At 43.7% G+C, this 26843-nt stretch overlaps 1 protein-coding gene across 3 annotated transcripts in view; it reads right to left on the bottom strand.

Moving 5' to 3' along the window:
- Window positions 1-811: 811 nt before the first annotated feature.
- Window positions 812-26843, bottom strand: part of NPNT (nephronectin) — a 62608-nt gene continuing 36576 nt past the window's right edge. For all 3 annotated transcript variants that reach the window (XM_012779010.3, XM_075998281.1, XM_012779009.3), the window contains 5 exons: window positions 25621-25992; window positions 12175-12261; window positions 11607-11705; window positions 4699-4955; window positions 812-3402 (listed from right to left, as the gene is read on the bottom strand). In XM_012779010.3, the coding sequence (XP_012634464.2) occupies window positions 3292-3402; window positions 4699-4955; window positions 11607-11705; window positions 12175-12261; window positions 25621-25992 (926 nt within the window). In that variant the 3' untranslated portion in view covers window positions 812-3291. The remainder of the gene's footprint in view (window positions 3403-4698; window positions 4956-11606; window positions 11706-12174; window positions 12262-25620; window positions 25993-26843) is intronic.

Raw genomic sequence — 26843 nt, forward strand, 5'->3', positions numbered from 1 at the left:
GCTAGGCTGACGCCACGGCACTTTAGCCCAGGCAACAGAGTGAGACTCTGTCTCAAAAAAAAAAAAAAAAAAAAAATCTGTCCAGCAAATCAATGCGCCTCCCAACCCTCAGCCTCCAACAGGCTTCAGAAGTTCAACTGCTTGATTAACACATGCAGAAAACCCAAACTGCTCAGATCTCAGAGGGCAATTGGGAAGGAACCCTGAGAAAAGGAAACACTCAGCTTTTCTTTACCTTTTGCTGGACTCATGTATTTACCCAAGATTTGAGTCATTCAGCTGCAGAGTTCCCAGTGTTGGAGAGAAGCCATTGAGCGCGTTCTCTGTAACTCTGTATGAGGACTTTTATTCTTGCATCATTTTATTAATTTTGTTCCTTTATAGTTGTTTTATCCATCTGGAAAGGTTATTGGAGTATGGGTAAAATGTTATAAATTAACAGTCACTAGTAAAAAAGACTTTTCACGTATAATTCATATATTTATATCTACCTGTAGCTTATCTGGCTTTTCCATAAAAGAACTTGGGGCAAATGTTCACAATAAAATAATAAAACATAACTAAAGCAACTTATTAAGGCATGACGAGGGTTACAATGATCATGTGACCTCTTTCTCCTTGCCCTGCTGGTGGAGAAAGTGTCTGTTCCACCACCTAGAAAGCGCGATCCCACAGGCAATGGGATCGTCTTCCAAGCAGCGAAGGGCGTTCTGCTCTAGATGGCTTTCGAGAAGCACCATTTAACAACCTTAGTACTTTCTTCCCAGTCACAAAAAACAAAACTCAAAAAACAACAAGAATAGACAACTGGTAGAATTAACTTTTTATTTACAAAGAATTGTTTTTATTTGGCCGTTTGGAGAACCACTAACATTTTTCACTTTAGAAAACATTAAATAATAAACAAGATGTGATACAGTACTTTGGATAACTTCCACCACCAGTTTAGTGCAATATATTATTGGCACCTAAAAGTAAAATTTTCAATTATTTTCCCCTTTCATCTTCAGCTGTTCAGTTATATAACCAAAAAGGAAATGAATCATTAAAAATGGATCGAAGGCCATATTCTCTGACTCTGCTCAAAGGCTTAATGATTTACATTCTACCTGCAGCCCTGCCTCTACCACATTCAACCACAAAAGACCTTCTATTGTACCTGTTGTTCAAAAACCATTACTATTTTGTGGCACTCGGGAGACCCCAATTGTGACGAGAAACTGACTCACGCTGACGGGGGTGAAGGCAAGGCCGGGGAGCTGGGCAGGGCACTCCTTTCAGTGGCCAAGTTAACTGTCACACACAGCAGAGAGAAAGCCCCAGACAGACATCTCTCTGAACTGTGATCCTGGTGTCTTTGAAAACCACGAAACGTCATCCACTGAGCAAGTGAACGGTTTACACTCACACCAAGAAAAACAATTTTAAGACACTACCACATTAGGACATCACTGAGATACTAAAGTATCTGTCCATCATATTCTCTTTGGGAATAAATAGTTTTTTGGCGATTTTTTTTTCTTTTGGCTTTAATATTGCTCAGTTTGCCATAAAAGGAAAGACGTTTTAGTGAGTTTAGCATTTGGTAGGCTCTTTCCTCTTCATTAAGAGGTCACGAGGGCAATGTCTAAATTAGCGCCTAGTCCAAAGTACTTAGTTCTGAAGATTTTCATTCCAAACCAGCAATAGGATCAAAACAGCTCTGGGGAGACTCTGTAATCTGTCACTTTACCTTGAGGTAAGAACATCTTTAACCATCTTAAATAGATAACTTTTTATCTGATTTTTAAGCTGAGAGAGTAGGGGCAGGGAGAAGAGTAAGATTTGCACACCTTTTTTTTTTTTTTTTTTTTTTTTATAAAGGATTCTAGTTTAACAACTGTCCCTGCCCAGAAATGACCCCACACCCCCTAGTCTAAGCCTGTTTCCTCTTGTTCTATTCTTAGTGCACGTGGAGAACAACAGCTGGCTACCACCCTCTGTGCCAGCCTTCCACACACTGGAAAACCATCAATAGTTTGCCCCTTGGTCTTCTCCAGGCTGAATAATCCCATTTCCTTTAATTTTTCATCATAGATCTTTTTTCCCAACTCTTTAATCATTTTTGTGACTCCTGGCAAAAACAGCAGAAAATATTTTGATTATTTAATCAGAAATTAAGAAAAGCCTCAGGAGTAAGTTGCCTTTTAAAAGTCCCATTATTTTTAAATATAAGCGTAAAATACGCAGAGAGGAAATATAGTTGGGAATTCATGGATCTTAGAAGTCCCATCTTGTCCCACTGCTCTGGTGAGTGCAAACCCCACTCCCAACCCAACGCATCCAGGGACGGCCCCGCCCTGTCCTGACCCAGCACTGAGTGACAGCTACACCTGCCTACACTCTGATTCACAACTCTGCGTGAAAATCTGTTCCGGCGGAGTTTCCCCAGGCTTCCTCTCACTCTGCTTCCTTCAACAGGATCCTTTCTCCAAAACAACCAAAACTTTGACAAAGCTCACAGATTGCCAGAGAGCCGAGTCCTGATGGCAAAGCTGCTAGCTTACAAGTACAGCTTGACACAGTGAAGGTTTCATATACTAACTGCAGTTTCTTATCTCCTGAAATGGTTTACAATCCTTTGCAAAGATCAAACACAAGGCAATCAAAAAAAAAAAATTCATCACTCCACTAGCACAAACGGATACCTCTGCCCATTTTCTCTTGCTGCCAATATAAGGCCATGGAACCGGATGACATTTCACTGTGTTATTTTTTAACTCAAGAGATCACAAGCTGCCCATTACCTTGCAACTAGAGTCTGCAAATATCAGGAACAGGTAAATACTTAATCACACATTTACACAAAACACAACAGCACTAATGAAGGCTTATGTGCCCAGCTCTACATAATTGTCTTTGAAAGAAAAACACAGATAACAATAAATGCACCTTGGTATGTTACACGCCCTTATTTTATAAAGTGAATGGCAGTAAAAGAGTTCAGGTCAGGCCAGAACTAACCTGGGAGAAGAGGTAAACCCATTCCACTAGCACACTGCACACTGCATCTCAGGGAGTCAATACTACTCATGTTAGGGCACCCCAAACAGACAGCATAATGGCCATCTGCACAGATTTCTTCTGAAAGCTTCTCCCATAATTTAATTTGCTCCCCTAATTTGCTACAAGGAGCACCTTGTAACCAGGTGAAGGACGGCATGGGTCACACACACCGAAGGCCACCCAGAAAGAGACGCGGGATGGAAGATGAGAGAAGAGGAGTGAAAAGCGAAGAGGCGGAGTGCACTGCTAGTGCCGGGGTGGCGGGCGCTCCTCCGCGCAGGGCCCTGCTCTCAAGCTCACGTCGTCCAGCGCGACCTGCCCCGCGTGGCCGCGCCTCTTTTCTCCTTTGAAGATGACCTGGGGAGAGAAGGCACACGCCGGTCACGCCCCTCTGCCCGTTCCCACGCCCGCTTGTGCCGCAAAACAAAGGCGAGCTTTCCCCCAAACCAAACAGTGAACTTACTGAACAGGAGGGAGGACCGCAACGCAGTGGCCATGTCACCCAAGGCTTGTCTTTCAGTAGAGACTTAAACCCTCAGACTACATTGCTCAGCGTCAGTCACTCTGTAAGAAGCCATCTACACTGTGGACTGAGCCGATCCAGGAATGCTCACCAAGTGAGCACTTTGTCAAAGACTGCCAGCATCAGAAGAAGACCGCGATGGGACACAGGGGTGCAGATATTAAGAGCCAAAGATCTGAGAAGATCATGTTCATGCAGCCTAGGTTAGATGTTTCTTAGTTCTTCCATTTGGTTAATATAGTTTTACTGCTCAAAATGGAATAGAATCAAACACCATAATCCGATCCCACTGCTGTTTTACCTATGTAAAAACCAAACATTTTCACTATTCTTGTATTTTATCTTCTATACAGCATCCTTGCTCCTTTTAAAATAGGAGAAACCTTTCATTACTATGATTTGAAACAATTATCTTGTTTTATTTCTCCAAACTATGTAAATATTGAGGAAAAACTTTATGGAAGAATAGCAAAAAATTAAACAACATCCAAGTACCCTAATAAAAGCTGTATGCATGGGATCTATCTTTTCTTTGTAAAATAGTTTCTAGAAACTTATAGGCATGGAGGCAGAATCTCCTAAGCACCAACATAAAGAAGACATTTTCCCAAATGCATTCATTATTTTGGTGGGACGTTGCACAGCATTTTGTTGCCAACTATGACTGGATTACTTAAGATCTAATGTATACACTTCCTCGTCCTGTCCGAACACAATGGCGCTTTCCAGTCGTGGTTGGGGTTTCTGCTTAACTATCATCTCTGAGGCAAAGAAAAACATAACTGAGCTTTAAAGGAACATTTCAGAAGAGAAAAGAGAACCAGGCATAGGTGAGCTCACCACCCTGCCCTTTGCAGTTTCTGTGGATTAACCTTTTTCTAGTCCTAAATACTTTTTCATTAAAAATAGTGGGTTTTCACCAGCATGGGGGCGGCGGTCCCAGGTTGCAAGGAAGAGGAACGAAGCAGCAGCAAGACTGCAGAGAGAGACACGAAAGGGCCACCCCGCCGGGACGCGCCGCTGACTGCGGTCTGACCCGATTCCCAGGGCAGGCTCCTGCACATGCGGGCCCCGGAGCCCCCGCGAAGGGAGAGCCGCCCAGGCTCCTGCCTCCCTGCCCATCTACTCACGCTCTTGACGCCCGGCCCTCGCAGGGTGATCTGCGTCCGCCTCCAGCCGTGGCCTCCGCTCCTGCCCCACAGGGCTGCTCCGGGGGCCCCGAGTCTCCGCACAGACACCTGCAGCGCGCCCGCCTGCAGCCCCGCCACCTTGTGTCTGAAGGACAGGCACAGGTCCCCCGAACGCATGAGGTGGCCGAGAGGTAGCACCAAGCGAGCGGCTCTTCCGCCTGGGGCTTTGGCTGCCGCCACGGCCAGGTACTGCCCACCTGGAACGGAAGCAGGCCCGTGAGTCTGCGCCCTGCCCACCTGCGCCCAGCCCGCCCGCGCCCCGCACACGCCCTGCCCCGCCCGCACCCTGCCCGGCACACGCCCTGCACACCTGCGCCCAGCCCGCCCGCGCCCCGCACACGCCCTGCCCCGCCCACACCCTGCCCGGCACACGCCCTGCCCGGCACACGCCCGGCACACGCCCGGCACACGCCCTGCCTGCCCTGCCCGGCACACGCCCTGCCCGGCACACACCCTGCCCGGCACACGCCCTGCCCGGCACGCGCCCTGCCCAGCACACGCCCTGCCCGCCCTGCCCGGCACACGCCCTGTCCGGCACACGCCCTGCCCGGCACACGCCCTGCCAGGCACACGCCCTGCCTGCCCTGCCCGGCACACGCCCTGCACACGCCCTGCCCGGCACACGCCCTGCCCTGCACACGCCCTGCACACGCCCTGCCCGCCCTGCCCTGCACACGCCCTGCCCGCCCTGCCCTGCACACGCCCTGCCCGGCACACGCCCTGCACACGCCCTGCACACGCCCTGCCCTGCACACGCCCTGCCCTGCACACGCCCTGCACACGCCCTGCCCGGCACACGCCCTGCCCGCCCTGCCCTGCACACGCCCTGCCCGCCCTACGCCCTGCCCGGCACACGCCCTGCACACGCCCTGCCCGGCACACGCCCTGCCCGGCACACGCCCTGCACACGCCCTGCCCGGCACACGCCCTGCCCGGCACACGCGGCGCGGCCGGAGCCCCGGCGCTGCTTCATTTGTAGAGACTTCCAGAGTTTTGAAGCAGAAAAACACGACTTATTTCTACGCCCGCGTTACATCCTCTGGCGTTGGTTTACAGAAAGCTGACGCACGGCGCCCGCGGAGAGAGGCGCGCCAGGGACAGCGGCGCCCACACGCGGGCGCGACGCCCCTCGCCCGGCACCTCGTGATGCCCGGCAGTTCGCGATTCTCTTGTCCAGCACCCCTGCCACGCCGGCTGGGCGGTTTGCAAAATCCGGCCCTAAATTTCCAGGAAGAATTTTCTACACGGCCAGTCGGCCCCGGGCAGCGAAGCCCGCGGCGACTAAGCGGCGACTAAGCGCCTGCCTGTCCGCTCCTCCTCCTCCCGGGCGCTCCGGAGCCCGGCTACACTCGGTCTCACTCGCCTGTCACACTGCTGCAGCCCAACTCCAGGAAGACACAGAGGTGTTCTGGAAACCTCCACATCTTCCTGGAGCATCAATTTTATTTGGCAGTAAGTCACTTAAAACATTTTTATATTAAAACAAATCTATAACATTATATTTATTTCACAAATACATTCTATTATGTATACGTGAACACAAAATGTCAATAAAATAATACAGTGGTACGTCACCGTAGACACACCACTTTGATGACCTGCTCGCGCCCTGGGGCTAGAGTTTGCTTCCCTCTGTTGTTAGGGAGACGACAATAAAAAAACTCCAAGCAGCAGAGAAGTGAGAAATGCTGCTTCTCAAGAGAAAGTTGTAAGTGGCATTTTGAAACTCAATCCATGCCCAAGTGACATTCCTCTCTTGGGCTGTTTTATCTCAGCCAACTGGAAAACACATTACATGTTTCAACACTGATTTTTTTCCATAGGAAAACCATGGTTGGAATGTTCAACATGTGTATGTATTTTGGTAGGAATCCCATTTATTTTTCAGTTGAAAGATAAGCCATCGTCTCCGCCTTATGCTTAATTTACATTAAGACATAGTTAAGACTTGGGGTAGAGGAAGTGCTTCTCCCCCACAAGTCTCCTCTGGGCTCTCGTAGGTCACGGGTGATTTGTGGGCACTCAGAACGTGCCGGCCGTGTGCTTAGTGGCCCCAGGAGGCTGTGAACACCTCCAAGTCAGAACCAACCCTTGCCCTGCCTCCCGTTACACTCCTAGTATATAGTAGATGTTTAAGGTCATTTGTTGAATAAATAAGTGATATTAATCATAATGTTCCAATAAAACAGCAAAAAACTGCAAGGAAATTGGTCCTTGACTCATGCATTTGAATCACTAAACACAAACACACAGTTTGTCTGCCCTCCCACCCGCCCACCCCTCCCCCCACAAATTAATCCAAACAGTATTTGGGGCCAAATCATTTACGTGGACTTTAAAAGTCTCTCTGTAAAGTTAGCTTTTGAATCATCACAGGTATTCTGGTTAAGACTAAGATACAAGGTTATAACACTTACCCTGCAAGTTTTAAGGAAACAAGGATTATCTTAGGTCTCCGTGGAATGTTCTGGTAGATGCTGCTTGCAAATAAGACAATCTAACAAACCCAGGCATTCTAATAAAAGATTCCAATAATCCTTTTATATTTGTATTTAAAATTCTAACATTTAAAACATGATAAATGAGGTTACAAGTGTTCTTCCTCTATGGAGCTGCCCTGTGGGCACGAGGTCTTTCCTTTTATCCTTTTTTTTTTAACATGAAGAATTCTTTCTGTTTGCAAAAATATTACAAAGTTGGAACAACAACTAAGGGAAAAATTGATTCAGCATCCCAAAGAAATTACTTATTAAATAAAATTTTCACTTCTGATTCAAAAATCCTGGCCATATATAAACATAAAACTATATTAAATATTTTTATTCCGTTTAAAGCATCACGACATCTAAAGAGTTCGGAGGTGGCGCGGCAGTGGTCAGTAACGAAGCAGGCCGCCCCCCGCATGAAATGCTGACATGCGTGTAGCAGAGACTATGGATTGAGGTCACAGCTAGTGGGGCGGTGGTAGTTCTGGGTTTCAGCCGGCCGTTCTGGCTTCAAAGTCTGTGTTCTTCTTGTTAACTCTAAGATAGTATCGTTAAGTGACAAAAGCAAGGTGCAGAAGAGCATGCCACTGTGTGCACAAATACATGAGTATCTCTGGAGAGATGGCCAAGAAACTGTCTACATCTCTGGGGTGAGTGGGAGCAGGTGATCAGGGGCTTTCATCTTCCTTGCTGATGTCTTTCTCCATCTATGTGTATTTTAGAGCACTGTGCTGGGCGCCGCAGGCCTGTCTGCGTGCACGCGCTGGCGTGCTTGGTATGCACCTGAGTGAATCCCTTGTAGCTATCAGCAGCACGGTGCTGAGTCAGTTGCCCTTCACCGTGTTCTCCAGAGACCAGGGTCCCAGGAAAAGGTCCCAGGTCTAGCCTTGACATTCACAGGAGAAGGCGTGTCCTCAGGGCCACGCCGCCTGCCCGCAGCACACCTCCACGTCTGTTGGTAGCACGGTCTCCGTTTCTTAGAGGAATGTATTCATCTCACATCTCACAACGTTCAGAACCAAATGTGGCGAACGAGACTGCCAGCCCCAGGAAGGGCAGTCAGCAAATGCGCTCATTTTGCGGCTGTTTCTCAAGGCTGTGAGTTTGGTGAATGGAGGGTTTTCTTAGAAATATTAGCATATAAGAACATTTGCAAATATGGATCTTGGATAAGAACTGCACATCGTTAAAATCAGTCATAACTGGACATCCAAATATATATTTTTACAAATGGCATAATCTAGACAGAAAGAGGTAAACAATTAGCTTGGTATTGGAATAACACAATTTATTAAATTACTTATATTTTTCTTTGGCCTTTACGTGATACGCACACATACACATGCCTGAACTTCCTAGAAGAAAAGTAGGCACGAAAAGGTAAGCTTTATCAGTATTTCTCATCAGAAAATGGCTAAAATCCCCACCATATTCTAAAAATACATTCTGCAGCCCCTGCTGACCGACGCCTCGAGCTCCCACAGCTTTCTCGCAACTCTCTGCCATCGCTCAGTCTTCTCCTTCTTTTCCAAGCCGACACTGCTCAACGATTTCCTTGGGATACATGGGCATTCCATTCTGAGTCAGAGGCTCTCAGAGCTGGGGTAAGAGGTTTTCTACTCCAACCCTTATCTGATGCTCGAAATTCTTTAACAGCATTTGCAGTACGCCGCCCAGTCCAAGGCTTCCACCGACAGAGCTCCCCCTTCCATGCCAGCCTGTTCTCTCTCGAGACAGTTCTTTCAGAAAGTTCTTCCTGTAAGTGAGCCAAGATGAACTTCCCTGCAGTTTTCACCCCTTGATCCTACTTCTCACCCCATCGTGGTCACAGAGCACAACTCTAACCCTGGTCGATTATTTGAAAAGCCACCCTGCTCTGTTATGTCTTCTCCAGCCTAAACCATTCTGGTTATTCACCTATTTTTCACAGGCTTTGAAGGTGAAATAACCTTTCCATCTGAGTGGCATACAATTAACTCTATTCTTCTCAGACCAGAAAGAACCCTCAAAAGTGGGTTAACCACTTAACCAAAGAGAATTTTCCATTATGAAAACATGCCATATTTCTATGGAAACGGATCATCTTTTGGGGAGCGAGGTCACAGGGCTCACTCACATTGGTTTCGTTTTCCACTAAAACTGCAAAGTTGTCCACGCTTGGTGCTAAGTGACATGGTCCCCCTCCCTCAGCGGTGTGGCTGGTTTCTAGACAACGAACCAGGCCTTGTATTCATCCCCACTGGATTTCACCTTCTTCATTATGGCCGGTAATATTTTGGATGCTGGCTGTGTCGGGACACAGCGACACTCCCCTCTCCAGCTTTGAGTCAAGCACAGTTGAGCCTGTTTGTCTTCAATGTCAAATATCAAAGTTCAACATCCAATGTATCCACGTTCTTGGCGAAAACCTGGACCAGCCAGAAAAGCATTTTCCGGGGCCAGAGGCAAGCACGAGTCTCACCCAGCGGCCACTTCCTCCAGTGCGTCCTGCGCCGGCAGGCCCGGCGGCCACTCCACATCCCCCAGCCACATTCCAGTCTCTCCTCATCTCCCCACCAGCGCGGGCACGGGGACCGGGCTCACAACACATTCAAGTATTTATAAATGTGATGAATAATAAAAAGTGTTGAAAAGTACTAAGTTGGTTCTAAAATATAATGTTTAAATTCTAAAAATAAAGTATTTTACATAGGCTATCTACATAGACTGTTCACACATAAGTGCAGTGAATTCTGAGTTTGAACTGAATGGTTCTCCCCAGTGTACCTCACTTGAAAGACGTATTCTTATGGCCATAAAACGCGACTCGCCATTCTATCCTGCGTGACCGTCACTGAGCCTTCCTTCTGAAGCAGACCGCGCCAGCCAGCGTGCGGCGGAACCTGCAAACTGACCTGTCGCCAGACCATGCACACGACCACTCTCTCACTCTGCGGCCTTAGGTAACCTCTCTGGGTATTTCCTTTGTGAAATAAAGACCACATTACCCGCTTCCTGGGGTAGATAAGAAGTTAAATACAATTAATGAGATGGTGACGAGCTGGGATCACCACAGGTACTGAATGTGTGCTGGCTCTCATTCACAGACACCTGTGACGCTAACTGTGATGCTGCCCAGCTCCGAGTCCGCCTTAAATGACAGAGATGCAAGAATGAGAGTGAGTGTGCTGTGTGTGAGGCAGTAAATATTTCCTTTTATAACTAAAAAAAATCTAAAAACCCATGTGAATTTATTGAATGCATATTTTTAAAAACTTTTAAAAACCTCAAAGTTTTATTTTTAAATATTTCTATTTCAATCTTAGGAGAGCTAATAAATACATGTGAGGGCTAATGTTTTAATGCCTTGCTACTGGGAATGTGCGTGGAGGACAGCCTCCAGAGGTTTCCGAGGAGCCTGTTAAAAATGCGTGAAAAATCTGCATTTTACAAAGGCTTCCAGCCTTTTCTCTATACACGCTGGGTTTGAGAAGAACCAGTTTAATATATCATAGCTCTCTAAAGTTAACTTCTGTGTGTTTCGTGATCTATATACATGGTATGGTATTCAAGGACTAGGCATTTAAAATAAATGAAATAAAGCACTTTTCCTTCATATCTTGTATTTTCTATTTTTAGAATCCAGAATCAGGAGTATAAAAAGAAAACAACTTTTCATTCTTCCATTAAGTTGGCCTCACGCTTAAAAAAGATTTAATGCTTGAAAGGAGGAAAGCTATCCCAAAACCACAAGATGAGACATGCTATGAATACTAATACTTTAGATTAATAAGAATTGTGCAATTTAAAAGTCTGTTAATTTTCCAAGGAACTATGTTTAAATCCACCTTTCTCAGAACCTTCTCTAACCTTCTCTTATGGAATAAGTGGTGGTAATTTAATTTATAACTGTTTTATCCAGCATCCAAGTTAGAGTGCAATTTTTCTTAGATAATCACAGGAGTTCTATCGCCTCCTTCTACTTCTCAAATCTTAAAAAAAAGAAAAGGGATATCATTGAAAAAACGATCAGGGATCACCTCCCACAGCACTACTTTTTTCATTCCTGGGAATGGGGCACTAAAAATAACTTGTTAACTACATGTAAGAATATGCCTAAATGTTTTACTTACCAAGCCTTTTTGAGAGAAATCACTGGCCTTTTAATTAACTACCTGTCTCCCATACTTTAATACTAATGGAGAACTAACAGATTTAGCTCACTTAAAGAAAATGAAATAGAAATGCTGGTGATCATTTTTGACCCTCTTTGTTAAGTAAGCACAGAGATGTGTCCCCATACACTCGATCAGCACAACGAGGGTCTTCAGATGGGACCAAACTGAGACGTGTACCAGCAGAAGGGAGACGAAATGGTTTTACCTGCCGGGTCCCTGACGGGTTCCCAGTGTAAGTCACTGTCTTTTTCCCTGATCCATCCACAAAGTCCGTTGTCGAAACCACAGCTGTGTATCAGAACACCTATGAGGAAATGAGGAGAAAGATGAGCAGGTCACTGACAACGCAGCTCAGCCTGTGAGCTACAGACATCTGTATAACAAGTGTTCTCCCCATCCACACCCCAGAACGCCTTTCCATGAGATGGAAAGGAAACTGCATTAATCCTTCCTCAGCACAATCGTGCACATATCCTCCTCTGTAAAAATAGAACACACGAGTGTTGCCAGATCACGACCTTGTTACATCAGCACTTACAAAACATGATTTCCTTCTCACAGTTTAAATACAACTTTAATATATTTTGTAAAAAGAAAATGATGGTTCATAATTATTTTTGCTCAACTGATTTAAGTACAGAGGAAAGTGAGTTGTTAAAAAAAAGGTGTATAATTTTCCCAAATGATAGCACGCAATCTACAATTTAGAAGTTATTTTCATGAAACAGAGGGAGACAATAAAATGCCATTATGACGGTGCAAAAAGTACCTACCTGGATCATCCTTTGCTTCTTCTTCTGCACTGACTCCTCTTTCTATTTCAAAAATCTCAAACAGATCATTTGAAGGCTGCCGTGGAACTGCAAGAGAAAGGTTTTTGAGTTTCTTTTTAATGAGAAGTGATAAAGAGGCATTACCTTTAAGAGGGGCAGGGAGAAAGATCTGGGCATTTCACTGGTCTGGAAGAATCTAACATTTAATTACATTTCACATAAAGACTCATGAAGTTTGCTCTGCAGGGATTTATGCTGTAGCATTTATCTGATAGAGTTTTAAACCATGATTTGCAAGATGTTCTAAAATTCGACATAAAAATAATTTAAAAATCTTTATCTGGGAAAAATAGATTTTATTTTTATTTTTTCTAACTTTTCTTTTTCTTTTCTTTTTTTTATCTGGAAAAACTAGCAACGCATGGAAAATACATTTTAAAAGAGCTACCAAATTTCTGGCAAAACGTTCATCTCTAGGAAACTCTAAAATTCATCTCTAGGAAAATACCTTGTTATGACCTTTAAATTAGGGCTGTTTGAACTGGTGATGCCTATGATCGCAGGGAATGGTTTGATTTTTCTAACTGCAGCAGCTGTTCCCCTCCCCTGACTCCGCACGATGCTGACTCACTCTAACTCACATCTCTTGCCCTGGCCACCCTTGTTTAAATAGGTTCCCTGGCTCCTATCTGCCCAAATCTGAACTTCCCGGTACAGCATTCACAATCCACCCCACCAAAATACACAATGTTGTCCAAACATGCCATTCATTTCCACGACTGCCGCCTTACGCTCTTTCCAGCTAATCAGCGGAACCACCCCTCTTCCCTCAAGCCCAGCATAATGTCACCACCTGGGTGGAAACTTCCAGGCCCCAGGCAGAACCAAACTGCCACCCTCACAGCTCAACAGCTCCTGTTTTCATGCCTCTGTTACACACGCTTTCCCGAAGAACTGCAGTTGTTCACACACGTGTCTGTCCCTCTGCTAGTCCCCGAGGTCCTGGGGAGCATCAGTCTGGTCTTGTCCAGGTGGCATTTCCAAGGCTTGACCCCGTGACCGGCACTCAGTAAGTGTTTACAGAGTGAATGCAAAGAGCCCGTCAGAAACCCCTGTACTTTGTCAGCACTTTTCCTCAAGGGACACAAGCGGGCAGAGCTGACAAATCCACTTTAAAAAATAATCGATGCACTTAAATCATTTCTTTATTCATTCGATGTATATTCGATCGCCAAACAAATGCCAAGTACTGTGGTGGGTGCCCGGAGACACGGGGACCTGGATCTTATGTGACTTGAATTCTAACGGGAAAAGCGGACGTTCAACATGGAGATAAACAAGCACCATAACTCTATGTTTTGATAGGGCTAGAAAGGACGATGTCACGGAGAGCAACTGGGCTGGGGCTGGGAACGTGTGGGAGTGTTGATGGTGGTGAGGGACATTCTTGGACAAAGGCCGGGAACACTCCCTTCTCTTTGCCAGAACTCCAATTAATTCTATTTTTATAAGGAGGGAGTAGAAGACTCGAATACCATGAGACAGACATCAGTCAAAGAGGTTCTTTTTTCAATGATGTTCCTGTGATTTTTAGCAAGAATTTTTTTTTAATTAAGTAAAAATTCCATAATATTTGCACTGTTTTAGCTTACTACTTCTGAACTTTTTCCCTTTCCATGAGACAGACATCAGTCAAAGAGGTTTTTTTCAGTGACTTTCCTAGAAGTTTTAGCAAGTTTTTTTTAAAGCAAAAATCCCATAATACTTGCACTAACTGTTTTAGCTTACTACTTCTGAACTTTTTTCCTTTTTGTTTCAAAAGTGAAAAGAGTGAGGCCCCTTTCCCTCTCACAACACACACTCATAAACACCCAGCAAGGCAAGGATGGAGGAGGAGAAGCTCCCGGGACACACCTGTTCATGGGGCCCTGGGGGAGAGGGAAAGTGCCGCCCTCTTTTATACCCCAGGTGACTGACAGCAATGACATCCAATCACAGCTCTTCTTTCCTCATTTGGGGCTCTGAGAAGGAACATGCCTCTATTATTTACTAGAAATATTGCAAAGTTGTGGACAAGCATGCTTTGTTTCTCATGGCATAGAGAAGTTACAAAAGCTCTATAGAACAATCATGCTTTTATTTCCTTCTCTTGTAACTTACACAAATTATCTCTGTAATGGACTAGGCTCAACTCCTGCAGTACTATATTTGAAAGGCATACGACAATTTTTCAAGTCGCCCTTTTTTTCCTCAGAGGAAGAACTGTCCAATGGAAAACAGAGTCTCCATGTAGAGGGGAGGACCACACAATGGCGGCCTGGCACAGGCAGCCTATTTTATAAAGGGAGACCAAGGAGATCCTCTTTGAGGGAGCACCCTTTAAACTTGGAGGGGAAGAGTGGGAAACTTCGCAAGGAAAAAGCATAGTGTTGGGGTTGGGGAAGAGGGAGGGTTCAAGCAGCAAGCACAGAGAAAGTGTGAGGAACATTTAGAGAAAGAAGTTCACAGCGGCTGGAGGATGAAGAGAACCGGAGAAAGGGACATGGGATGAGACCGTAGTCATCTAACAACTTGCGAAGGGTCAGGTTCCTGTTGTTAATACTTTCAGCACTCGGTTTCCATGAACTATTTAGCAGCAGATAAGGAGGAACACCTTCACTGTAATTCACTGGGAAACATTCCAAGGAATTTAGAAACCTGAAATGCTCAGCAGCTATTAGTCCTTGCAATTTTGTGTGCTCTACCCTGTAACTCCACCAAATTGTTTAACTAATTCTCCTTCCTGGCACACACCAGTAGAAATTATTAGGAGTATCCCACTGAAGTCTCTAGAGAAGGAACACTACCCGCTCCTTGGTATGTTTTACAGTTTCTGTGAAAATATAAAGTGTGATAAGTAGTGGGGAAAATCTTTCAAGCAGTATTATCTTATTATCTCAACTACGCACATGAAAAACAAACCAAGACAAGGTTTGCATGCTGAAACTGCCATTCTGGCTGTAGCCTGCGGACTAGAGGAAGCTGAGAGTGGGTGTCCTACGGCTAAAATTAACATAAATTAATGTTCACACACTTCTAGAAAATTTCCCCCAGATTTTTCTATCATCGGTCAATGTTTTACCCACTGAAATGTATTCCTTGCCCATTGCTTCGTGCAACCTTCATCGTGAAGTAAAAGAAGTACGCAGGCCGGGAAGCAGGCAGGCGGCGGGCGGAGCGCCCACCCGGCTGAGGAGGATGGCGCTTTCACACGGGCTGTGGGGCCCAAGGGCTGGTGGAGGAACCGGCCACAAAAACAGACAGGAATCTTCTCGCAAGAAATGCTGGCCCAGCTCTTTCTACTAAATACATTTTCCCTGGGGATGTGGTGATATTGATATAGAGCCTGTGTTCATACATGAGGTTTCCCAAATAGTCAATCGTACATTTTCACCCAGAAAACATGAGAGTAAGCAAAGAGAAGTATACGTAAATATTACCATACGCCCCTCCCACTGCCAAACTTCTTGCAAAGAGTAACTGCAGCAAAATGTAAATGTTCTTATTACAGGTAGATTTGCAAACTCTCTTTCTGTTCTAAGGGGGTTCCCGTGACATTTTCCAGCCCAATTCTGGCATTTGTTGTCGGACTGAAACATTAAAGATAACACTGTCTTAAATTATTTCTATACTGAGGGGTTTAGTGCATTGAGGAGAATGGTGCACGTGTAATTATGCTAATATTCTGAAGGCTCTCGCTGGTGGCTAAACCTAGAGATTTTTAGAGACTACAGACTGGAAGGTGGGGATGAATGACAGGTTCTGTGAGGCGGTCTCTCCCTCTCTCCCTGTCTCTTCCTCCCCTGGGCTCTCTCCGGACCAGAACACATGCATTATAGCTTTAAATGACAAGAGAGAAGTAAAAAGACTGAAAATGAGTTTCTGAAATTTCTTTAACCATGTTAGAGAAAATTTTTACACATCTATTGATTCCTAGTGAAAAGAAAAAAGTCTCTGGGCTACACAGAAATAAGACTTTCTTTGCCAAAACTTTCATCCCCCAAGAAGAATCTACAAAGTTCATAAGACACCTTTGGGCTGAGAGTAAGAGCAAAACTAGGAAAATTAAATTTCTGGTAAAAGACAGAACATAGACACAGCTACTCAGTAATGAGCCTGGTTTCTGCAACACACCTATTTCTCCTTTATGTATTGTGTATACCTTCAATAAAGTTTCAGAACAACTCACAGGCACTGCCCAGAGAAATCCCAGGAGAACAGAATATCTGAATGATGTGCTCTTTTCTAAGCATGATCATTAGGGTTTTTTTTTTTTTTAATTTCAAAGTATTACGGGGGTACAAACATTTTTGTTTACATGTATTCCTTTTATAATGCTTGAGTCATGGCTATGACATGCCCACCACCCAGTTAGTGTGCATTATATTCATTAGGTGGGTTTTCGCCCATCCCTCCTCCCCACTCTTTCCTGCTTGATTTCTGTTCCGTTTTACCTCTCTCTGTGTACGCAAGTGCTCGGCAGTTAGTTCCAATTCAATAGTGAGTACCCGTGGTGTTTAGTTTTCCATTCTTTAGATACCTCACTTAGGATAAGGGTCTCCAGCTCCACCCAAATTGTTACAAAAGGCATTAAAAGTCATCCTTCTTCAAGGTTGAGGACCATCCCATGGTACACATGCCACATTTGTTAATCCACTCATGAATTGATGGGCATCTGGGTGAATTCCACATCTTGGCAACTGTGAACTGTGCTGCAATAAATATGTGAATAAATATGCGAATGCAGGTGTCTTTTTGATAAAATTACTTATTTTCCTTTGAGTAAATACCCAGTAGTGGGATTGCTGGATCAAATGGTAGGTCTACCTTTAGTTCTTTGAGGTGTCTTCAGACTGTTTTCCATAGAGGTTGTACTAATATGCAGCCCCTGATCATTAGGATTGTCCTACGAATTTTCCTCATCGAGAGAGCATTTGACAGGTTTCGTTCTCCTTCCCTCTTTTAAGCCAAAGGGAACTACAAGGGTTAGGCTCTACCAAGACTGAGTCCTGCACGTCAAAAGGCAGATGGTAGGCAGACCCCTCAGCAAGGGCTGTTTGGGCTGACCGCCCTTCTGGGGAGGGGCAGAAACCAATCTGCTGCAGGGTCAGCGTCAGAGCACTCAGGCCAAAACAATCTACTTAGGAAGAAAGGAAGCTTTTATTTCTGACATTCATCAGACCTATCATGTGAGTTTCCCATCTAGACAGATTCATCTCTGAAAAAGGCTGTGGTCATTATTTTCACAGTAAAGAAGTTAAGGTGCTACTGTTTCTATTTTTAAATCACAATTGTTTCACCTTATACTGTAAACACCTAAATGAAAAGCAATATTCCAGTTATTTGGCGATAAGCAAAGAATATATAAAGTAGCAAGTTTCTATTTTCATTTTCTCTGCTCACATAATAGTTCACACTTGCAAATTGATTTGTTCCAGAAGGATCTACTTAGTTAAAAATAACACTAAAATTATAGTGGATCATATGACAAAGCATCAGAAAAATATAAACTCAGAACCAGAACATAAAACAGGGCTGTCTTTTTATGAATTAACTAGGAAATGCTATAACTACTGTATACATGAGTCACAACATCATCAATAATATCAGTAATAACTAACACGCATTAAGTTGCAGTTATGTAACAAGCTCTATCGTAAGGGCTTTTCAGGCACCCACGCACCCGATTCTCACACTAACCCAAATGAGGAAGATATTATTGTTATCCTGACTTGCAGATGAGAAAACAAACGCATAGGAACTAGTAACATGCCTCAAATCATGGAGTGGCTATGAGCACAATACTTTTAATTATAACTATATAAATAAATGTGCATGTAACTTTTAAAATATCTGATTTCTGACTTTGGTCACATTCACCAAGAACTCAATTTATACTTTCTGGAGAGAACTATTTTTTCTTTACCAGCCACCATAGGATCTAATTAAAATACAAATCAAAAACAATGAAAACTTTCAGAATTCACAGCACCAGGTCCTGGCCTGTAAGCAGTGACAACTTCTTCAAAACACCAGCAGAAATGTAATCTTCGGGGAGATGCCAGCCGTCTGCTCGGGGTCTCGGTGGGTCTTACTGTTTACTAGAAAGCAAACTAGTTTGAAAATCTTTCCACCTCTCAACAGAAACAATCTTTTTACTCATCACCATACAGAATCAGAAAAAGAGCCCGTGGTATTTCCAAGACTAAGAACAGTGTGATGGAACTAGCCACAGACTGTCAAATCCCTAGATGGGAAATGAGGGAAAGCCCTCAGGGCAGCACGCAACAAAGCAGCGATTAGCAAAAAGGAAGCAGCTTTTGTCTTACTGCTTGGTACCTGGAACTTCAACCCAGTTCTGTAATAACCCAGCAACAGTGAAGCTGGTTCTCTGATACGGCCACTCATAAGAGCACCTGATTCACATTCAATTATGTTATATTCTATAATCTTGCTTCTATTAACACCTTTCCTCTTTATTCTATATGACTCAGGTGGACACATGCCTAGGCATAATATAACAATACTTTAAACATCCTACATTGGGATAACTCTGTCTCTGCCCAGAATGTGGTTCTGCTAGGTTGGAGCTGCCGTTGTGGTCTAGAGATCTCTGCTTGCAGATCAGCTGCATCACCTGGGGCAGGTTGGAAATGCAGTCCCAGGTCCTAACCCAGACCCACTGAATCAGAGCCTTCACTTTAATGAAGCCCCCTTGCGATCTATATGTAATATATACATTAAAGAGTGAGAAGTACTTTCCCTAGAATGTCTGACTTAGTACATGTGCTATAAGGTATTAGGAATCTACATTTCATTTTTTATTTATTTATCTTTTTTGAGACAGAGTCTCACTCTGTTTCCCGGGCTAGAGTGCCGTGGCATCAGCCTAGTTCACAGCAACCTCAAAACTCCTGGGCTCAAGCTATCCTCCTGCCTCAGCCTCCTGAGTAGCTGGGACTACAGGCATGCGCCACCATGCCCGGCTAATTTTTTCTATATGTTTTTAGTTGGCCAATTAATTTCTTTCTATTTTTAGTAGAGACAGGGTCTCACTCTTGCTCAGGCTGGTTTCGAACTCCAAATCTTGAGCGATCTGCCCACCTCGGCCTCCCAGAGTGCTAGGATTACAGGCGGGAGCCACCGCGCCCGGCCTCCATACTTTTTAGTTCAACCCAGCCTGACCAGAAGTTGGTTGCAATGAACCCTAATCCCAAGAGTTAAATAATTCTATGGTTAAATCCATATTGGAAATGATACACATTATATGCCTCTCCTGGAGAATTACAATGAACATTAGTACAAGGACTGGGAAATCTTACAGTTAACAAACCAATTTAACTTGGATAAACAGGATTTCTCAAAGGTATTTCACCACAGACCTGTTTTAGGCATACAACAGCATAATATTTTAGAGAACTAGTGCTCTGTGAAACATACTTTAAGAAGCATTGGTCTGTCCCCTTCATGAAAGAACAAGAATTTCATGCTATATCAAGGAACTTTAGTGCTGCTTAAACCATGCCTATAGGAGTTAGCCCTGCAAATACATCTGATTATATTTCTAGTCATATAATCCAAAAACCTATAACTCAAAGCCTTTAACTTGTCCCTCAAGTTAAAATTATTTTTAAAATATGTGCTTAATATTTCAAATCACACATGAAAGGTTACTTCCTTAATCACATACTATGTAAATTCTCCCCATCATGGTTATTTACAGTAAATAAATAATCTTTTACATTGCATAATTCATAATTTACAAACACTTTTACTCATTTTACCTCTGATCCTTGAAACTACTCTATGAGAAAGGAAGGCTAGGAATATTACCTCCACTTTACAGACAAGAAAATTGAGATGGAAATCACAGTCACCAGTCCACAGTCACATAACTCATAAACAACATAGAGTGAGAAGCAAAACTAGGTCTTCTTATTTAATGTATTCTATGCTGAGCAGCGGTTAAAACCCCTCTCAGTTCCAAATGCTTCAACAAGATCTTCAAATCCCCTTTCTATGTGTTTCACTATTTCTCAACATCATGCTTAAAATTCAGAAGTATATGAGAATTTTCTAGAGAATGTCTACTTTTAATTGCTATATTCAGCTGTATAAAGATAAGAGAAAGACCATAATCTGAAATATCTTCCATCATTTGGAAAGGACTTTCAGAATCCACAAGTGACACTTAGCTAGTTCAAGCATATGAAGGATTACTTAGACTGAAAAAATAATGGAATCCAATATAAAATTCCATTTCACTCCATTCAACAAATATTTTTGAGTGCCTACAATGTGACCCTGGGAGAGAAAGACATCTGGGAATTAAATAGCTGCCCATCAATCTGCTCTATAATGTACCTATCAATGGGGAGGGGGTGATGGATGATTCAGATTATAAAGCATGTAAGAAAAATTCGCCTTGTGATCAGAGTTGAGTCAGATCTGACTATTATGCATCTTTGGACTGCACAATTTGAGACAGATTTGGAAAACAAAGAATGTCCAGAGAGCCAGCCAAAAAGATTAAGTGGGTTGAAAAACAGTATTTCTAAGAAAAGGTTAATGACACGAATATTACCGATCACAAAGGAGACCCAGTTGAGTCGTTTCCTGAAAATATTCCTTGAGCATATGGAGTATGGGACCTGCAGACTGGGACCAACTGTGCCCATCACTCCTGAGGACATGACAGTGTTCAAAAGGCAAAAACTGTAGTTTTGTGACTCTAGGTTCATTATAAGGAAGAATGTTCCAGCAGTGGGAGGGATCACTGGAAAGGACTCTAGTCACTGTTAGAGACGCTATGATGTAATTGGGATGATTTAAAAGAGACTTCATAAGGATGTTACACTTGGATAACTCATTAATGTTGATTTAGAGACAAGGTTTTCAGCCCCAAATCAGAATAACAAAAGGCTACTTATAACTATTATGTCCAACCCATTACTTGAAGTTTATGTTTTGCTGCTTTGTATTCCTTTCTTTTGCAGAAGTAGTAAATGAACAAAAACTCTACTGATGATGGTTCTTAGTTTATACCTACAGGAAACATTGTTTTAAGAGATTGTTTCTTAAATCTTCTTGCTTTAAAAATTTGTGCATCTTCACACAGGTCAACTTTTATTTATTTATTTATTTTTTGAAACAAAGTCTCGCTTTGTTGCCCAGGCTAGAGTGAGTGCCATGGTGTCAGCCTAGCTCACAGCAACCTCAAACTCCTGGGCTCAAGCTATCCTCCTGCCTCAGCCTCCAGAGTAGCTGGGACTACAGGCATGTGCCACCGTGCCCGGCTAATTTTTTTCTATATATATAAGCTGGCCAATTAATTTATTTCTATTTATAGTAGAGACGGGGTCTCGCTCTTGCTCAGGCTGGTTTCGAACTCCTGACCTTGAGCAATCTGCCCGCCTCAGCTTCCCAGAGTGCCACCGCGCCTGGCCATGGGTCAACTTTTAAATAAAAGCATAAAGTAAAAATTATTTGAACTAATTTCAGGAGCTGGGAAATATATGTGGTGAGATATTATCCCTGAATTGATAGCATTTCTCTCTTCATTAGCACTGATACATTTCACAGCTTCAGTGTGTAATATACAGCATGTGCACCTTCTTTCTTTTCTAAAATCTAAAAAACTGCTGTATTCCACAGGTCATCTGGATACAGGATTTTAGACCTGTAGCTTTAGCAGAGAGATAATCTGGGTCGTGGTGGTAGCACTGGAGATGTTGAGATGTGGTCACACTTTAGACATAATTTGAAGGTAGGGCTAACAGGATGTCCTTATAGATTGCATGTGGGTATAGAAAAAGTAGTTCAGGATGACTTCGAAGTATTTGGCCTTAGCAACGGGTGATGGAAGTACCATTACTTGGGGTGGAAAAAGCTGAGGGACAGAGGAGGAACAACTCTGGATGTGTTGAGTTTGAGATACCCATTTTCATCCAGCTGCAGAGGTTAAACTGTCAGTTGATATACAAGTCTAGAGTTTGGGGAGAAGTCTGGGCGGGAGATATATTCTTATTATAATTTTTTTTTCTTTCTTGATTTTCTTTTAGAATATCTTTACAGTCTTTTCTCAGGGGGACGATACAGTCACAACATAAAGAAAAGCTCTGTTTCACAACCTCTTCCATTAAGAAAAACAACTTTCATACCCCATAGATATATAATTATTTGTCAATTAAAAATAAAACTTTTGGCGGGATGCGGTGGCTCACACCTGTAATCCTAGCACTCTGGGAGTCTGAGGCAGGAGGATCGCTCAAGGTCAGGAGTTCAAGACCAGCCTGAGCAAAAACGAGACCCTGTCTCTACTAAAGAAAATAGAAAGAAATTAATTGGCCAACTAAAAATACATAGGAAAAAAATATAGCCAGGCATGGTGGCGCATGCCTGTAGTCCTAGCTATTCAGGAGACTGAGGCAGTAGGATCACTTGAGCCCAGGAGTTTGAGGTTGCCGTGAGCTAGGCTGACGCCACGGCACTCTGGTCCGGGCAACAGAGCAAGACTCTGTCTCAAAAAAACAAACAAATAAACAAAACTTTAAAAAATATCTTTCGATGTAAAGAAAAACACAATTTAAGTTTGGGGCTATTTGGAGGAGACTACCAAATTGTGGCCATAATTAACATCACCTGCAAATTCATGAAATGAGAGGAGCCAAATTCTACTCTCAGATCTGTGGAGAATAAAAGGATGGCTTAAGAAGTTATTATGCCAGGAATGAAGAAAATATTCAGTGTAGAAATAAATGCTGTTGAACTGAAATAGTGCTAAGGTTCCTTTCTGCTTTCACAGAGAACAGACACCATTACTAGTCCTGAATTAAAAACTAAGAGCCCTTCCTTATTTAGAACACCCTCTAACCACCAGACAGCAAGTTAGGGAGCATTTAAAATGCTCTCACGTGTGCTGAGCTCAACCGGCAGCCGCTGCTGCAGGTGCAGCGGGCGTGGAGCCCAGCTCCCGGCAGGAGCGCCCAGAGGCGGCGATGTGCGGGCGTGCGCCAGCCGCGGCACAGGGTCAGAGCAGCCCTCCCGGGCAGGTCTTTCGGGTCGCACTCTCTTTGAACGTTCTCAAGCATTCCTGAAACTCCATATTCCTCAGTTTTATCCTGCTAAATTTTATTGGTGAACTGCAATGCTATTTTTAATTCATATGTATGTTGATATGGAGAGGAATAATGGTAATAAAGACAAACTTTTTTTTTTTTTTTGAGACAGAGTCTCACTTTGTTGCCCAGGCTAGAGTGAGTGCCGTGGCGTCAGCCTAGCTCACAGCAACCTCAATCTCCTGAGCTCAAGTGATCCTCTGCCTCAGCCTCCCCAGTAGCTGGGACTACAGGCATGCGCCACCATGCCCGGCTAATTTTTGTATATTTATTTTTGGTTGGTCAATTAATTTCTTTTTATATTTTTAGTAGAGATGGGGTCTCGCTCAGGCTGATTTTGAACTCCTGACCTTGAGCAATCCGCCCACCTCGGCCTCCCAGAGTGCTAGGATTACAGGCATGAGCCACCACGCCCGGCTAAAGACAAACTTTTTAAAAAGAAAAAATATTAAAAGGAATACTTAGAAGGGTGTGATCTATGTTAGAATGCCTTTTGACATTAAATAGCCAGATTTTTATGACATTGTAAGGCGGCAGAATAATGCAAATGCCATTTTTACTTAAGTACCCATGAATAAAAATCCCATTGTATGCTCATGAAGAGAAGGAAAAAATAGACGAGAAAGAAAGCAGAAGGAGAGGGGGGAGGAGGAGAACAATACAAAAATGTGAATTTCGAGAAATAAACAATTATGTACATATAAACTATTTTGAGAGGTACCATCTAATTCCCCTAAACATTCTATTGATTTTATAAGAACATATAACTACATCAGAATTAGAGAATCTTGATCTCTTTAAATGGACAATAACTCTGAAGAAAAAAACTTAATTGAGAGTCATATACAAAAAGCAGCTTTAACTTCCTTATTCAAAAAATTACAAATGTCAGTATTCTTTTCACCTGGTAAAAAATTACAGAGTTATCCAATGCAAAAGGCAGAAAGTTTAGTTTCGTCGTGGGGGGATGGGAAAAGGAAAAGAAGGAGCAAACACAAGGGTAGCAAAGAGTAAGCAAAGCAAAACAGGACACACCGATAAATACAAGCAACAGACGACAGCTGTTAAGAATGCACATTTTGGTCTGGTGATAATAACAACCATTTCCTTCTTTAAAACTTGCTTCTCTCCCCAAATCCTCTATCTCCATTGGTGACACCACCTTTTACTCAGTCACCTGCTAAAACTCTGGGAGTCTCGAACCTAATCTAGCCCCAGTCTAGACACACTCGCCAGCCAACATGAGGGGTGGCTGTTAGCTTCTCTCGTCCCTCCCTGACGTGAACTTCCGGTTTATTCCATGGGCTGTGCAGCCTCCTACTTCCGTGTCTTCGCTGTGCTGTCCCTGTTCACTCTCCGCCTTTGCCCTTGCCACTCGGGAGCCCTCCCCGCCCACGGGCTCACCAGACACCACTTCTTTTTTTTTCTTTTAGACAGAGTCTCACTCTGTTGCCCAGGCTAGAGTGCTGTGGCGTCAGCCTAGCTCACAGCAACCTCAAACTCCTGGGCTCAAGCGATCCTCCTGCCTCAGCCTCCTGAGTAGCTGGGACTACAGGCACGCGCCACCACGCCCGGCTAATTTTTTCTATATATTTTTAGTTGTCTAATTTTTTTTTTTTTTTTTAGTAGAGATGGGGTTTCACTCTTGCTCAGGCTGGTTTCAAACTCCTGACCTTGAGCAATCTGCCTGCCTCGGTGTCCCAGAGTGCTAGGATTACAGGCGTGAGCCACCGCGCCCAGCCAGACACCCCTTCTTACTCACACAGCGTCCTGAGTTAGACATTGTTAGAATCAGCACCACTCAGCACCACAGCTAACTTCTGGGTGACTGTCTTTCCCACCAGACCATGACCTCTTCTGTTCTATCTTTGTAAACCCGATGGCTGACACGAGGCCTACCTGACACCCCAAAAGCACCCCGGAATGTTCACCGACTGCATGAGCAGACAGTCACACTGAAAGGAAATGGGTGTGGGAGCTAGGAAGTGTCCCATCTCCGAGAGCTCTGGAGCACACCCGACCGCAGGAGGGGATTCCCGCAGGAGGGGATTCCCGCCGGGTCAGAGCTGCCACCTGCCATGTTGCTTTGTGACATTCCTTCCATCCTACGCACATCCCTTCCGCTCGCCCAGTGGGACCGACTCTTTACACAGCTCTCCATGATCTCTGTCAGTGGGGTCACGTGTCTCATTCTTTTTTATGAGTTTCATTCTCATGCAAGGCAGAGCCTGTGGTTGAAACGTCGTCATCAAGAGCCTATTAAACATGTGCTGGCACGTATGTGACTTACTGAACACATCTCCTCTGGGTTTCTGCGGGTCTGTCGGGACCCTGCTGTCCACTGTGACCCCTCGTGGAGACGTGCTGGCGGCCGGTGCTGGAGTCGTCAGGCTGGGGCGGGGCCTTCCTGGCGTGGCTGCCGGGGCCTCGGGCCTGAGCTCTGTGGGCAGGGGCGGTGGGGGCGGTGGAGTGGGCAGCGCTGCTGGCTTTGGGGTGGGTGTGCTGGCAACAACAGGAGGAGTATGTGGTGTCTTCGATGGCCCCCTTGTACTCCCAGCACCAGGAATCCAATTAGTATGTCCTCCGTCACCCTTTAAAATGGTGCCGTTTCCCTTCAGTCCATGAACTGGACCTGAAGGGTCAATCATAACTTTTGGGATATCTGAAAAAGTCAAAGATCTAAATTAATGTGTAACCATCTCTTCCTAAACAGTGAAACATCACACTTTAAAAAACAGGCACACGAAAACATCTCATACCAACTTTTCACATTTAGAATATTCCCTAGTATAGGTCATGCTGTTTTCCAAATAACAAATATGTGTGTGTATATGATATACACACACACTTATACATTCACATAAACAGATATATTTCTCCTTTGGATGTATGCAAAAACATACTGGTGTTTGTAGGATAAATATATATTATTTGAAACACAAAAAAGTTTTAGATATTTCGAGAATGGAAATAGCAGTCAATGAGATTTTTTAAAATGCAGAGACATTCTAAGTTTTTTTAAAACATAAGAAACATATAGAGTGTATGTCATGTCCCTATGCCACATGTATATTATAAAATCATGTGTAGGATTATCTAAAGACTAAAACTTTTCTCATCTACACTTTATATAAACTCAACTTACAAAAAGGTTTAAATGTTTTATATATGGTTTTATAGTTGGTTTTTGTGCCCCCTTTACTAATTTATACAATTGCTATTTAAAAAAAAAATTGTAGAGGTTGCAAAGATCATCTGTGGAATCTTTTTCCTTGATAATCTTCAACAAAAACAATCAATATTTAATCTGCCTGGAATGACACACTCCAGACTGGGAATGGCTACATGACCCTTCAAAACCCATTTTAATCCTCATGATTTTATGCCCTGTGGTTTTCAGTAAATATTTCACTCAGGAAATTAAAAAAATTGTCTACTGTTTCATGAAATTTATGCTAAATTATGACTTTGGTTTGTAAAACTTTCATCTTGAAGGGTATGTACATTTTTCAT

The sequence above is a fragment of the Microcebus murinus genome, chromosome 27 (assembly GCF_040939455.1).
Source record: "Microcebus murinus isolate Inina chromosome 27, M.murinus_Inina_mat1.0, whole genome shotgun sequence".
Taxonomy (NCBI): domain Eukaryota; kingdom Metazoa; phylum Chordata; class Mammalia; order Primates; family Cheirogaleidae; genus Microcebus; species Microcebus murinus.